Here is a 15756-nt window from a genome sequence, read left to right on the forward strand (position 1 = left end):
GGGTTAGGGACAGTGCGGGGTCCATGGTCCAGGTACACACTGTGGATACGGACTGGAGGAGCTGACGAAAGGTCTCCACCTGAAACAGTAACTCCCTCTCCCTCCACTGATGCTGCCTGATCTGCTCAGCATTTTCTGTTTTTGTCATAACATGTGATGCATCTTGATGTGGCTCACATTATTGCATTGTGTATCAGATCAGCCATGATCTTGTTGAATGGCGGAGCAGGCTCGAGGGGCTAGATGGCCTACTCCTGTTCCTAATTCTTATGTTCTTATATGTAAACTGCATCTAGAGTCGTTTTGGTTCTCACCAACTATGATTGAGGTTTTTAGCACGATGAAGGAAATACCCAGTTCAGGTGCACAGGTTATTTTAGCTCGATAGGATGGAACTAAAGAGTCCCAGTTCAAAATAAGAAAACACAGTGTTAGGTTAGATTGCAGTGAGGCCAGGCCTCTGGAATCTGCAGCGAGTGTGGGAGTGTGGTTCCATGCCTGCAGCAGGGAGCTGGACCAGTCCCTGCCAATGGGACATGTGAAGTTCCCGGAGATAACTGGGCTCCCTGCAACTAATGCTATCAGTTGCTGCAGCTTCCTGGAGTTTGATTGATAGCCTTGGGGATAGGAGAGAATTTCCCAGAGTTCTTTTCCTAAATTGGACTAAGGGTTGTTGCCTCTCCTGCAAACTTATGTGACTTGGGGATTGGGGCAGGGGTAGGTTGGTAGTGCATACAGACTGTACCATCTCTGGGGAGAGGCATATCTGAATGGACCACTTGATATTTTCCTGTCCTTTTTGTTCATGTGATGTTAGTAACTGGCTATTCCTAACTGTAGGAGTCTGAGATAAGTGCTTGAGACTCCTGTTCATATAGCAATGGATCCTAACTTACTGTGTGGCTGCCAGAATATAGAACAACCTACATGCGCAAAAAATCTATCTGTTCTTGGATCTAAAGAGAAAATAGGCTGTATGGTTGACAATGAAGAAGAAAGCTGTGGACTCAAGAAGATATCAATGTACTGGTCAGAACAGTGGCAAACGGAATTCAATCTGGAGAAGTTTGAGGTAATGCATTGGGAGAGGGCTAACAAGGAAAGGGAGTACACAATAAATGGTACAACACTGAAAAGTATAGAGTAACAAAGGGACCTTGGAATACAGATCCCTAAAGGTAGCAGGCCAGGTAGATAGGTGGTTAAGAAGGCAGATGGAATATTTGCCTTTATTAGTCGAGGAGTGGAGCATAAGAGCAGGGAGGTTATGCTTGAACTGTATAAAACACTAGTTAGGCTGCAGCTGGAGTACTGCATGCAGTTCTGGTCACCGCATTACAGGAAAAATGTGATTGCACTGGAAAGATTGCAGAGGAGATTTATTAGGATGTTGCCTGGACTGGAAAATTTTGGCTATGAGGAAAGATTGGATCTGTTAGGTCTGTTTTCTTTGGAACAGGGGAGGCTGAGGGGAGACTTTATTGAGGTGCACAAAATTATGAGGGGCCTGGATAGAGTGGATAGGAAGGGCCCCCTTGGCAGAGGGGTCAACAACCAGGGGACACAGATTTAAAATAATTGGGGGGAGGTTTAGAGGAGATATGAGGGGACATTGCTTCACCCAGAGGGCAGTGGGGGTCTGAAAGGGTGGTAGAGGCAGAAACCCTCACCACATTAAAAAAAATACTTGGATGTGCACTTAATGTATCGTAACCTACAGGGCTACGGACCAAGAGCTGGAAAGTGGGATTAGCCTGGGTAGCTCTTGGTCAGCTGATGCACACACGATGGGCCGAAATAGCCTCCTTCCCTGCTATAAATTTCCATGATTCTCTGATTCTATGGATCAGTTGTAATAAATGTGTTCAAATATCTTTAAAAAAATTAGTACCCAATAACCGAGGGCAGGCAGCCTAAATGTCATCAAAACTATTATAAACTAGGAAATCCTCCTCAGACTTGGGGAGATGATGGTCTTGCACCCAGGACTCTCAGTGCATCATTAGTGGCGATCTCGTTCCAGCTCTGGTTCAGTTTTGTTATGATATAATGTTCATAACAGAAGGACAATTGCTGATGTAACATACTTTAATATATGAAATCCTGTGCACATTTCAATGTACATGTTTAATCTTTTCTATTTTTACACTAAGTCTTTCACTATAGTTTTAAATCTAATTATGTGCTTTAAACATACTAGCTTAGAAATTGTGATAAACGCAACTGAACATTTAACAAATTCTTAGTACATTGCTCTGTCTGCTATATCCCAATTAAAATACAGGGGGAGATATCTGTGTTAAATCGTGGACAGAGAAATATGGTAAATGTACAGTGCTGACAGTGATATCTACGCTATACTGTGTTGCGTAAATGTGAAAAGTAATGAAGATATTTACCTGGCTGTTATGAAAGCTATTCATTTAAAACAACCAGCAAATAGGGGTTCGATCCAGGTCAAATCTCCCCCAATTGGTATTCAGACTGGAATAGATGTGGCACTTTCTATGGATAAACCAAGTAATTTATTGTCACAGGTTTTCATAAGCCTCTGCAAGACTCGGGTAGTGTGAACTTTTGCAGGATTTGTGAATGAATCAAATCACTTGCTCTATTTATGGAATGACTCCCTGCCAGAAGACATCACAGAACAGGTCTCACTACACAAATACTGTACCCTACTCTATATTACAATCGAATTCCACATTCCCCAGATAGAAAACACCGTGTTTACCAAAGTTCTCCCTCTTTAAGGCACTGCCTCCTGTTGGATACAACCCTGCATTACCTTGCCCAAGTCACCATTTTTGATGTGAGTGCAGACACTGAGTGTTGGTAAATAGTTTCACTGTGAGAACATCACCACTAACCTGATTTTGTCTTCATTCATTGTGTGAATCACTAGACAGCAATCTGGTTTTACCCCCCCCCCCCCCCACCCCGCTCCCGCCCCCCCCAGCTCAGGACCACTGACACCAACAGTTGCCTAAGGGCACCCAGCCAACACAGCACAAGATGGGGTTTATTTTATATGGAATGTAGTTACACCTTTAAGAGTTGAACAAAGGTCATCACAACACTTGAATCAAATGCTGTTAAATACTGTGTTTTACATTAAAACCAACAGTGAAACTCGAGACAGATGTGCCCAAGTACCTAATTAAAAATATAGTTTCTGTAAAGTGAATAACATGCTTGCCCCAACAATGCATTCACTTGTCCAAATTCCATGGGAATATTAGTAGTTTTCCACAGTATAATTTCAGGCAATGGCACTTCTAACTGCAATGGAAAACTTCTAATGTCTGTGGGTGGATTGCTTGAATGCACTTTCATTTGAAAGTGTGGCAGTATAACTGGCCACAATTGTATAACTTGAGCAACACACTTAACATGTTTTGTTCAGACAAAAAATGTATTCATTGAATATGTATTTTAGTTGTAAATTCCTGTTTACAAAATGGAATGTAACGAATGCAGGTAGAAAATGGTTTTAGATTCAGTTTATATTCACTGAACAGAAACATTTAATTAACAGATAGGTACATAAGAGAAACTGACTTAAGCAAATTAAAGTGAAATTGTTAGCCTTTTGTCAGCATTTCCATTACTGTAAATTGTTTGAATGGCAGGCATCTCAGTGTCAAAAACTTGTGTACACAATGTTAAAGTACAGGTCATGAAATCAGTATTTGTAGGCAACAGGTTTGATGTACTTAACCAGGTTAAAGGAAGTTTAGTGTATCCTGCATTTTCTCAAACAATGTTTCTGGGCTAAAGTCAGGTAATGATTTTTTTTATTTCACTGAAACATTGATCATTGAACAGAAGGATTTTCTCAATCAGTGACTCATGATGTATTCTCCAATATTGTCCAACACTGTTTGTGCTAAAGACAGAACCTCTTGTTCATGTCCTGCCTTGAATTGGTCATTTGGGACGTGGGGCTGAGAGTGGTAGTTGGGATACTGGGTCTTCTTGCTGTCTACTCCGTGCTCCTTGAGTTTGTTCACCATGCTTTCTATGTCTGACAGCTTTATGCTGTAGCTCGATACCTGGCTAGCAAGGTAAGTAATGCTTTGGTCACTAACCCACTTCCCACTTTTCATGTACTCAGCAGCAATTAAAGCTTTTTCCACAGCTTGATGGATTTTAAAATAAAGCCATTCAGTGGCAGTGCAGTCTAGACCAGTGCAGCCCAGGTCATTAAACGCTGCCCTAAGGTCACATTTTGCTTGTCTAAACCATCTCTGAGCCTCTTCTGGATTGGACTGACTTTTCTTTGGGAATGACCAGAAGTCATTAGCAGACTGACTTTTTTTCTGCTGAGATTGGCTCTGCTTATGCCTTGATGCCTCACTATTCCATTGGTTAAAAAATGAAGAAAAATCTTCCTCTTTACTAGAAAAGGAGTTTTTGTAATTTGAAGAGCTGCTTCTGTCCTCAGTGTGGATTATATCTAGTTGCTTCACTTTCTCTTGAATAAAGTGACACAGCTTCGTTGTCACTTCAATGTTGTTTGGGTTTTTGTCTGGATGCCACTTCAGGTAAAGGCGACGGATTGCCTTCTGCCTCTCGTCCTTCGGGAGATTCCTTATTTCTTTCAGGTATTCCTGAATTTCTTTCTTAATGTTGTCAAATGATTCATATTTCTGGCTGGGTGTTTGCTGCTTAGCCTTTGGTATATTCAATATAGCAAGCTTGTGGCACACTTCCTCAGGCAGCTTTTGTTGGGTGAATTTATAGAGATCGAGATGGTTCACCACAATGAACAAGTCTGGACCTATCTTTATTTTACATTTTTGCATCCTAATATCTTTGATAAACATGTCTAGTCGCTCAATAAAAATGGCATAGACATAGTCATTGGAAGAGGGGCCTTTATAACCCACATATTCATCAACTCGGAAATTATGGGTGATATCCATTTCCAGCGTGTGAATCAGTTCTTCAGGAATGGGTTCTCCAGGATTAGGCAGGTCCAGGGGACTCTGGATTTTTAAGTTACGAATGCAGATGCCTTTGTCTTCCAATACTTTCTGGATATCATGTGGATGTTCACAGCTGAGCATCAACACCACAATTAATAATGAATCTTTATTTAAGGCATTCTTCAAAAGTAAATTAATCTCTGTTGCCAAAGAATGTATGATAACAGTTTTCATGCTGAATGGTACATTATCTCTGTGCTCCAGGTAAACCACACCGCTGCCCATATTGCTCATCTTAGTGTAGACTTGTTTTTCAATGCTGGTATTACTCAGCTGCTTTGACCCCAAGCAAAGGATTGTTTCCAGCCTCTCACAGCAAATAATTTGCATTTTGGAAAAAACATTTTCACAACCAGGCTCAATGTCACTCATGGACATCTCTCCACTGCACTGGCCCTTCAACAAGCTCACTAACCCACCTCTAAAACTAGAGGACACAAGAAGCTTGTGGAAATCATTTCTGAATGCACAATTATCTCCATATGGACATAAGCGTAAAACTGATTCATTGAGAATTTCCTCTGTTAATTGTGAAAGCATCTTAGGGCGAATTTCTTCAGGTAGAAATTGTAAAAGGTTTATCTGCTTGTAAGGATCAGAACTTAGGTAGCATTCACCCAGATCTAGAAGAAAATTAAACTTTCCTTTTAAAACACTGGCATCTCTTCTAGAACTTGTAATAATCCTGTCATTAAAACATAATGTGTCTGATGCATACAGAATGCCATCACTTGCTGGGAGATACAATGGCTTCAGTTTCTCAACAGCTCGTTGCTCTATCCTGGATTCCAGGAGGGTAAACAGGTGATATAGAGTGCGTTTCACAGTTATCATTTGGTTTGAATTTAAACTATTTACTTTGCTGGAATCTTCATAAAGAGACCCAAGTACCTGGATGAGGTGGGGAGCTGATGGCTCCAGGGCAACATCCAACTTCTGGAAGAACTCACGGTATGGGGCTAGCAGTGGGGGCAGCCGATATAAATAAGGACGGAATTCATGGTAATTTTGTAACGAGAACACCACCTGGTTGATTTTGACCAGCTTATTATCCTCTTCTACTAGAACAATTGGAAGATCTGTCAAGGACCGGGTATCAAATGAATGGTTTTGAAGGAAACCGTAAGCAGTCTGAAGAACCTTAGATCTGGTTTTAAAGGCACTGTGATTTTTGCAGACAGCTAAGCAAATGTTCCTGAGGTTTGCTATGACTACAGTTTCTGGAGGAATATAAACAGCACCAGCAGCTTTAAATTTACTAGCATTATTTCTTGACTGGCTACATTTAGATGGTAGGATTGACATGGAGGTCCAAACTAATTCTTCGTCTTCATCCCGTTGTTTCACCAATGAATCCTTCAAAGCAACAAAATTCCTTCCTTCTGCATAAGGAGAATGCAAGTTACGTAAACTCTCCCTAACTTTGTGTGGATAAACAAATGTAATATTTTCCACTTTTTCATAAAAACTTTTCTGAAGGTTTTCCTCATCTACGTTACACAGGTATGTGACTAAAGCATCACTTTTTTCAATTAGCTCTTTCAAAGGAACACGCATTTTCACTTCTTCAGAAACTTGCGATGCAAAAGTAATAAAATCATCTGAAGAGACGAAGCATTTCAAGCCCAGATCCTTCAGTAATTTGCTCAAATTGGAATCATTAGGGCAGCAACCCATATCTTTATAAAAATTCTCAGGAATAAAATTTTCTATAGGAATCATAATTTTAAATAAGCGTTCACTGTTTTCATAGAAATAAGAAACCTTTTGAAATACCCCATTCATAGCTTTGATCAGTTTTATGTTTTTGAGACTAGAAATAATTTGTTCTTTCTTCACTTCATAGGTTATGCTACAACAGCAGATTATATTGTACAACAGGCGCATGACATCTAGTTTTTGATCATTGAATATTTGTTCAACGTTAGGAAGGATGTAATCTAGAAAGAACTGCAGATCATCAATAACTTGAATCCCCAAATCCTCTGAAACCTCGGTGTTGATCCTGTTTTTTTTCAGAAACATGCAGGAGCTGTCCAATTTATAGAGATTTGGGAACGTGTCACTGAATTGAGTAGTTAGAATGTAAATCACATTGTACATTTCAATACTTTCAAAACACTCCTCCATTGTTTCAAAAAGTGGGAGAGTTTTCAGCTGTTCCTGATACTTATGTTTATCATCACTTGTTTCCAGTCCAGAATGAAGGAATCTTAAAATAGTTTCAATTTCCCACTCACTTAAATTATTCCAGTTTAATTTTGTCAGACGCAGATGTTGCAGCATGGAGGTTTTGTCATCAGTTTTCAGTGAATGAGGTCTAATGTAATTAAACATCACCTTCAAGGAAAAATAATCTGCGGCAATTTTAGCAAACCCAAGCTTGAGCAGAATTTGTGCTACATTAGTTTGGGTCATTTCACAGATAACACTGTTTAATGATCCCAGAGGTGCAAGCAGATGCTGGTCATTATAACTGGGACATAATACAGGTAATATTGCAAGGTCTGAGAATAGTAACTTGAGCTTTTCAAATGTGTTCTGCTCATCATCGCATCTCATCTGGCTCTCAAAATACTTCCACAATTTCTTCAGCCATTCTACGAACTGCTCATTTTCAGTCCAGTTCAACCAGAGGTGTGGGTCAGTGGAGTTAATCTGAAATCTATACCCAAGTTTGATTCGAATGAATTGCTCAGCCCTCGAAACTGTGAAGTCTTCTAAAAAGCCAGCTGCCATTAAGAGATCTTTATATTTCTTGTTGACATCATAGTTTGCAAAGCACTCCTGGGACTCCGGAAATAAATCATGAAATTTGGAAATATATTTGGGAGAGACACGTTTAAATGTTCCCAACATGTAATCTTGTGTGACCAATAGAGGTAAATGATTTATAGCATTATAATTCCTTTCCTTGATATCAGAGACACAGTAGTCCAAAAGAGCCATGCATCTGTTGCCATCTTTAATCAGAGAGTCACTGAGGAGTAAAGGGAAGTTAGTCTTTGCTACGCCTGGGTTGTTCAGTGGATGGATCTGAAGAAATGTTCTGACTGTGCCTGGGTTTAAAATAAAGGCATCCATACAAGCTCTTTCTAAACTTTTCAAAACTTTGGTCATATAGTCAGACTGTAGGACCAAGTGCATACCAATCTCTTCCAAAATTTCACTCAGTTTTCCAATCATGTGAATGGTCACAAAGTGAGGAACTTCATCTTTCTTTTCTTTAGTCAAACTGGACCAAGTAATATTAATGATCTTCTCATTGTGAAATTGATTAATGTCATGTCTGACTATAGGGATCAGGCAAAGACTCGTCTGATATATGTATTTGTAAACATGATTTATCATTAACTGCCATTCCTGAGGAACTTCTTCAGAAACATGAGGGAAGAACCATAGGTAAGAGGGTTCCAGGCTGGTTCTGCATAATTCCAGACTGTTATATTTGAGGGGACCAGCTCTGCCACCAGATAAACTTATCCGAATGTAATCAAGTAAATCTGCATATAAAGGTGCAATCAGGTGTAATTTTAAAAATGTGTTCCATTTCATCTTGCCGCTTTGTCCATCCTGTTTCCAAAGGTCTCGCCTGGCAAAGTCAACAGCAAAGTTTCCATTGATGTGGACAGGGAGACCAGTTTCTATGGGTAAAGGCAAGAAGCAAAAGGCTTTACCTTGAAAACTGTCGCAGTTAATACAAGCAGCAACAGAACTTCGAGGCAATAGTGTTTGCCCCAAGTTGGAACAGAAGTTCTGCACTGACTCAGTTATTTCTGCATCAGCAATGCCCACCTTATTTGCCAAAATCCATTTGGTTGGTTGTTTGATAGAAGATCGAATCTCAATTTCATATATAACTTGATAAGATTCCATTTTAGATACCACCGTAGTGGAACTTGAACACTTTCGAATATAATGCTTCATATGTTCCTGTTCCCGGGTGCTTTCCCGAGACATTTCAACTTCTGCAGTAAATATTTCCTGCAGTTCACTTATTTTTTTGTCCATTTTATGAAAACAAATTTTCTTAATATTGTTCAAAAATAAGAGGAGACTATCAGAATCTTCTTTCAATACCTCCAGTAATTCTAGAATGACATCCTTTGTGACTGCCTGCTTTGAGATATCTGATTTTTCTGCCATTTCTGCTGTTCTCAGTGGCAATCGGAACATGGTCCCCTGTTCAAGATTGAAAAAGGATGGGAGAAAGGAAGAATAAACATCCTCAAATGTGTTTTTAAACTTCTGGTTGACTATAAACATTCCACCTGGAGAATGTGGCTTTGCTGTGGCCAGCACAGCCAAGTGAGGGTCAAAGATACACAACATACTGTCACCTGACATAAAAGAGGGGCAGTCTGTCAGGTGATACACTGAATTAAAACCAAGTCCATATTTTCCCGTTTTCTCGGGACTGTTACGCTTACCTCCTTCTCCAAGTTGTTGTATACCTTCAATGTCTTTGTCTGTGAACTTCTTGTTATTGTAAACACAGAGTGCGGGGCCTTGAAGTGCATTCCATTCCTCACCAAAGGTCTTTGTGTTGCCATGTTTTCTGGGATCCCAAATAAAATGGATTTCGGAGGCTTCAGCATCGTCGGCATTCTGAATCAGCTCCTTTAGTATATCTTTCTTCGATGGGTAAGCTTTGATGATATTTTTTAAACGTACTGTCAGTTTTTCCTGCTGGCCAAATTCCTGTGCCCATATAGACAAATCTTTAACCTGTAGATTTTTCATGGCCCTGTGTTTTGTTGTCTGAACATTGAAGCGGACAGCCGTTTCTCTAGCTATCTGATTATGGCAGAGATTTAGATCATCTCCAACAACAAGCCACGGCGTGTCATTGTAGTGTAATGTTTGAGCAGAGTGAAGGACACAGTGCTGGTCGGGCAGGAGAACACTGTGCAAGATATCTTCCTGTTCTGACGCCTCAATGAATCCAGTGGTCACAATTCGAAGACACACAGCAAGATCGCTATTGGAGAGCCGTGATCCATGGTACTTTTCTGACATTCTTTTGAGGACAGAGACATAATCTTGCAGTCTAAAATGTTCCTTAATCTCTAGGCACTTCCACAGTTCCTCACATTCTACATATTCTTTGGGAAGTTCATAAAGGTATGGAGCAGCATCAAATGAAACCTTACGCGAAACTAGTTTATCAGGCACAAACTGCCCGTGAACTAAAATAAAGGGGAATTCTTGAGCAGCATTGTAGATTCCCTTTTTTGATTCTGGATCCCCCTTTAACTGTTTAGTCAAGTAGATGTAGCATTCTTTAGTTATTCTTTTCAGATCACTAGCTGTGAGATTATTACACGTGTACGTGTGTTTCAGTTGTTCCAACACTGTCTCAACGGGTGGCTGCCTGTTCAAACCGAGAAAGATAATTGCTTCTGGAGACAGCTTGCTACCTTTCAACAGTTCTTTGTCTAAAACCATTTCTGTCATATTCACTAGTGCTTGGTATTTGCAACTGTACAAATCTTTTGCTTTCATCAAAACCACAGCATCTACAGAAGCATTGTTATCCTGACTATGTGGGAGAAAAGCCGGAAGGAATGGGATATTCTGTAAGTTTTGCTGGTCATCTTCATTAAGCTGATTTATGTCTTTGAGCAAATCCAAGATATGACGCACTCTTTGATATGCTTTGTTCCTATCAAAGCCCCAGATTTGTTTAATTGTCTCTGCTCTTTCAATTAAGTCAGGAAAAGCAATTCTGTCTTTTACCATCCCCAGCATCTCTATCCTTAACAATCTCTCAGGATGAAGAAAATCCTCAGAAGTTCCTACGAGGAACCGCCCATCTTCATCATCATAAAGACAAGCTATCTTGCCTTCTGGATGTACAAGATTTTTGATATACTGGAGATCTTCCTTCCCACTAGCTGGAATGCATGGTTTTATGCGCAACATTTCATCAATAGATGAATCCCTCATATCAATTGCATAAATAATAAAATCATTCCTAGTCTTGGGATTGATAACAGTTAAGTTCTGAAATATAATTTCCTTGTAAAACAATTCCCAATTGTATGTGTTTTGCTCAATGAACTGGCCACACCCGCTGGCAATGAAGCTTTGCTTCACCCACTCTGGTAAGTGCACTGAGAGAAAGGGTTTGGAAAGATGTTTGGAAAATTCAGTAACAGCAGACCCTCCAACTCTTTTGTTTTTCAGAATTGATGAATCCAGAAAGCGAACCTGGTTTATTGGGCACCAATCTTTCCCATTGCTGAACGCTTTGACTATGACACCATTGATTCCATGTGCAATTGCTCTGTAGAAATTTTCCACAATAACTTTAAACTGATTGTCTACATTTTTCACATTAGGCCAAAACGTGTAGTAGTCATAATTTTCAAATTCTCCCTTCTGTGACATTTGCTGCATGAGTGAAATAGATGTGATGTAAGCGGCAGAAACTGCATCTTCCAAAAGGGCTTGATTCCAATCTCCCTTTGACCCAGAACTCCAAAGATTCTTCCTATTTGAGGTGACTGCAAAAGATGCATTAATGTGAACGGGAAGACCACACTGAAGAGAAAGAGGCAGGAAACAAAACACTTGTCCCACATGGGCTTCAGTGTTTGGCATCCAATGTCCAGTTTCTTTCTTCTTTTTGAGTGGTATGGCCACACTCCCAAGCGGAGGGGCAAAATAAGTATTTGTTCTTTTATTGCAAGCCATTTGCAAGGCCTTTGCCATTCCAAAACACGAATGAATCAACCAATATTTGATGAGACTGGGATTATCAATGGTTTCTTCTGTAAATTGTATGATAGTTGAGATGCTCAAATTTCTGATTTTTTGAGAGAATTTATTTGTGCTTTCCAATATGTTCATGACATTTTCTTGCATTTTTTTAATTGGGAAATGATCTGACATCTCAATGATATTCAGCATTTGTCTTTCCATTTTGAATACAGGGATGATGTGGTTGTCATGGGCTGTATGCTCGCTGATAAATTTCAGTGAAACTTTTCTCACATTCTTTAGGAATATGACAAGATCTTCTGACGTTTGCCTGAAACTATCCACCAAGGTCATGATGTGTTTCTGGTTATAATACTTATTGGAAATCTCAGATACTGCAGCCTCCTCTGGTGTCCTGAAAGGTAACTTAATCAGGGTCCCTTCATAATAGAAATTTTCTCCAGTGGCTATTTTAAAATTACATCCAAATATTCCATTGTAAGGGTTAAATTGTCCAGGGAATTTCTGAATTAATCGTCTATGTTCATAAAGATTAAGTTTTATTCCAGGGTTGCTTACAGAATGAATGTGTTTCTTAAGATGAGTAACATTTGGATCAAAAATAAGTAAGTATTTTCCACTGAGGATGGATGGGACATCAGTTATGTGATAAACAGAATTAAATCCAAGTCCAAATTTACCAATCTTATCAGTTTGGCTTTCCTTGGAACCTGTCCCAATTCTTGTTATATTGTAAAAATCTTCATCAGTGAAACACTCATTGTTGTATGACCAAAGTGCTGGCCCATGACACGCAGCCATACCAGGATCAATAAGACTTTCAGGTGCATCTCTGTTTTGTCTCATGTCCACTAGGAAACTACAAACTGTTGAACCAGCATCTTCAGCATTCTGAAGCATCTCTTTGAAGAGATCGTGTTCTTGATCATATTCTTTCAGAATGTTCTTAATTCTCAGTACAAGGGGCTCTGCTTGCCCATACTGCTCAATTCCAATTAATTCAGGATGCAGAACTTTGCTGCTTAAGGCAGGCACATTCAGCCACTCAATTATTGCAAGGTTTATTTCTTTATGAACAATATGAAAGTTTTCTTCATTTGTGTTAATATCCTCCAGTGTTCCCTTATCTAAATCACACAAAACTGCAAGGGAACGTGGTTTCAAGCAGAATCCACCTTGGGTGCCTTTCCATACAGGGACTGGAAGGTCATCGGCCGATGAAAGATTATTTCTGCGCATCCAATCAAGTATGGAAATGATGGTCCTCAATTCACTCGGGCTACCATAGCCAGAATTCAGCTTAACCATATTATCTTGTATGTGATAAAGTATCTGAATAATTTCATCGCTGCTGTAGACTGCTTTGACTCCACACTCAGTCAGTAACTCCATGTACTGGGATATTTCCTGTGGAACTCTCTTTACATAACAGCTGAGATCTAAATCTTCAGCATAGGAGAAAACAAGATTGTGAGGATGTGAAAACCCAGTCCCGTTCCACACCCATGGCCGCTCTATGGCCAGTAAGAGAGCCTTAAACTGACTGAGGTGCTTTTGCATATACTCATAGATATCTTGCAAATCCATCATGAAGTTGTAGCGTGAGTTACTATTGCTGCACACCTGGTCAATTAGGAATAGAAAATTTTGAATCACCTTGTCAGCTGGTGGTATGTTCAGTAGTCCCAAGATGTTACATGCTTTCTCAGTAAACTTGTCAGTAAGTGGCATCACTAGACCAATAATGTTTGCATATCTTGAATCTCTTACACTTTCAGGTTTATTAAAATCAATATTTATTTTTTTGTGTTCTGTCGATTCTTTTGTCAGACTGTTACAGGGTACCCACTGTAAGGAACATAATTGTTCTACTGTCTGATAACTACAAATGGCCAAAATGGAGGTTGTGTTGCACACTTTAATTAAAGCTTCTGCTTTTTTACAAACACTGCCAATATCACTAGCTTGGCTGTGGTATCTGTCTATCAATCGGGCCACCTTTAAAAGGTCCTCAGGTGAAATACTGTCTTCGTTTGATTTTAGCCCAAGTCTTTGCAGCGTCTGCAAGATTTTCTCATCCTTACAATAAAGTGGAGGCGGGAAGAAGTGCTGAAACTCCGGCTGAAAGAGGTACTGAAAGGTCACATTGTTAGGATCAAATAAGGTGGAAGCCTGCACAATTCTGTCTTTGGATGCCAAGAATCTAAGTGTTCTGCACTTGTTGAACAATTCTGGTTTCTGTTTAAAAAGTACCTCGCTGTGTTTTAGAATCCAGAGCATCACCTTTTCGATTTGTTCAGCCTCATACTTTTGGGTCTCTACTCCCTTCAACATAAGTAATGCAACATCTGATGCCGTCAGTAACTTTCCCTTTAACAACATTAGTTTCCTGTCTTTCTCATCAACACACTTCAGTACAGTTTCTGGTAGGGGCAAGTCATCCGGGATCTCAGGGTAAACATCATTACTCAGCGCTCCATACGTCTCAGCTGTGATAAGCCCTTTATTTGTAGGCCTGACAGAATTCATTTGTTGAAAGATCGGCAACTTGAATAACATATTTATCTCATCAGTATCAAATATGGCTGCTTCAGCAAGATAGTTTCTCAATGACTTTCTGTCTTCAATTGACATACAACCGATCTCTTTTACTACTTGATCGCAACCCAGATTCAAAAACACCTTTAAAACATTATTTGGGTTTGGTAAACACACATACTCAGCTAATTGCTGATGCTGTAGAAATTCATCACTACTTTGAACGACACTGCCTCCAGCTCTTGTAATTATACTAGCGATTGTATCTGGTAACTTGTAACCGTTTTGCATTTGAAATATGGTTGTAATATTCTTTGACAAATGTGCAAGCTGGAGGCTGTTGACACAATCCTTTAGAGGGCTGAGTGGTATGAGTGGCAACCCTTCAAATTTATCGAGAGTTCTACAATTGTTATTCAGAAAATTCCAAAATTCTGCAAGCCAGGGCACTGGAGGGTGCTGGGTATTTGAGAAATCCCATGTCACATGACCAAGTCCTTTAGTCCAATTATCTGGTAGAGCTTTTCTAATGTGCTGTCTCACAACATCCACATCCAAGCAGATAACATTTGCAAATATTCCTGGAAGAACAGAACAGAAAGAATTTCCATCGCAATGTTTCCAAAATGATTCATTAAAACTTAATGCTATCAGTACTTGCAATCCAAGGCAACCACAAGTGATGATTTTACAAGCTATCAAAATGATTTAGTTACAGTAAGCAGTTAAATCCATCTGTGTTAGAAATATATTATTTTCAGTAGCATTTTATGACCCTAGTATTGCAGTGAGCCTTCTAAGTTGCTGGTTGATCATGCTAACTATGAGACATAATAGATTAATTCAATCACTGGAAAAAATGTCATGATGATAGTTCCCTATTTGTCTATCCCACCTTCACATGACCTCTCTATCCTGGGCACTGTACCCAATATGCCCAGACACTGCTCATTGTAGGTCCCTGCTCCCCCAAATGTTACAGCTCTGCTCCACTCCCTCCCAGCCTCTTCTCATAGCTGTATTGTCCCAGCCCCTGCTCTTTCCTGCTTTCTAAGCCCCCCACTTTGCTCTTGCCACGGTTCCCAGTCCTGATTCTATCCAGTAACTCCTGTTCAAAATGTATGTGTCCTGAGGAAAGTGGCTGGATTTACTTGGTACAGCCTTCTCCCCACAGTTGAACAGCTAACCCACACACACAAAGAATGACTACTTAAAGATACCAGAGGACCATACCCAGCATACGTCACAACCTTTAGTTGAGGGGCAAGGAGAGAAAATAGAAGAAAAATATTCAATAGGGAGGTTATGGCATAAAATCATGATTGTAAATCAAATGCTTCAGTGCAATGTATATGATAATTATTATCTTAATAAAAGTGGGTTTGTTTAGTTAACCAAAGTATAATTACTATTTGTGCAATTTTGTAAAATATCAACATTTCACAGTGTAGAGATGTGAGAAAATTGGAATGTACAGGATTAAAAACTACCATCTCTGTCC

General features: G+C 39.7%; 1 protein-coding gene across 1 annotated transcript in view; it reads right to left on the reverse strand.

Moving 5' to 3' along the window:
* Positions 1 to 2981: 2981 nt before the first annotated feature.
* sacs2 (sacsin molecular chaperone 2) overlaps positions 2982 to 15756 on the reverse strand; it is a 35110-nt gene continuing 22335 nt past the window's right edge. Inside the window, exon 7 of the mRNA XM_070870092.1 lies at positions 2982 to 14836. Coding sequence (XP_070726193.1) covers positions 3843 to 14836 — 10994 coding nt within the window. The 3' untranslated portion in view covers positions 2982 to 3842. The remainder of the gene's footprint in view (positions 14837 to 15756) is intronic.

Source organism: Pristiophorus japonicus, unplaced genomic scaffold (assembly GCF_044704955.1).
Source record: "Pristiophorus japonicus isolate sPriJap1 unplaced genomic scaffold, sPriJap1.hap1 HAP1_SCAFFOLD_1133, whole genome shotgun sequence".
Lineage (NCBI taxonomy): Eukaryota > Metazoa > Chordata > Chondrichthyes > Pristiophoridae > Pristiophorus > Pristiophorus japonicus.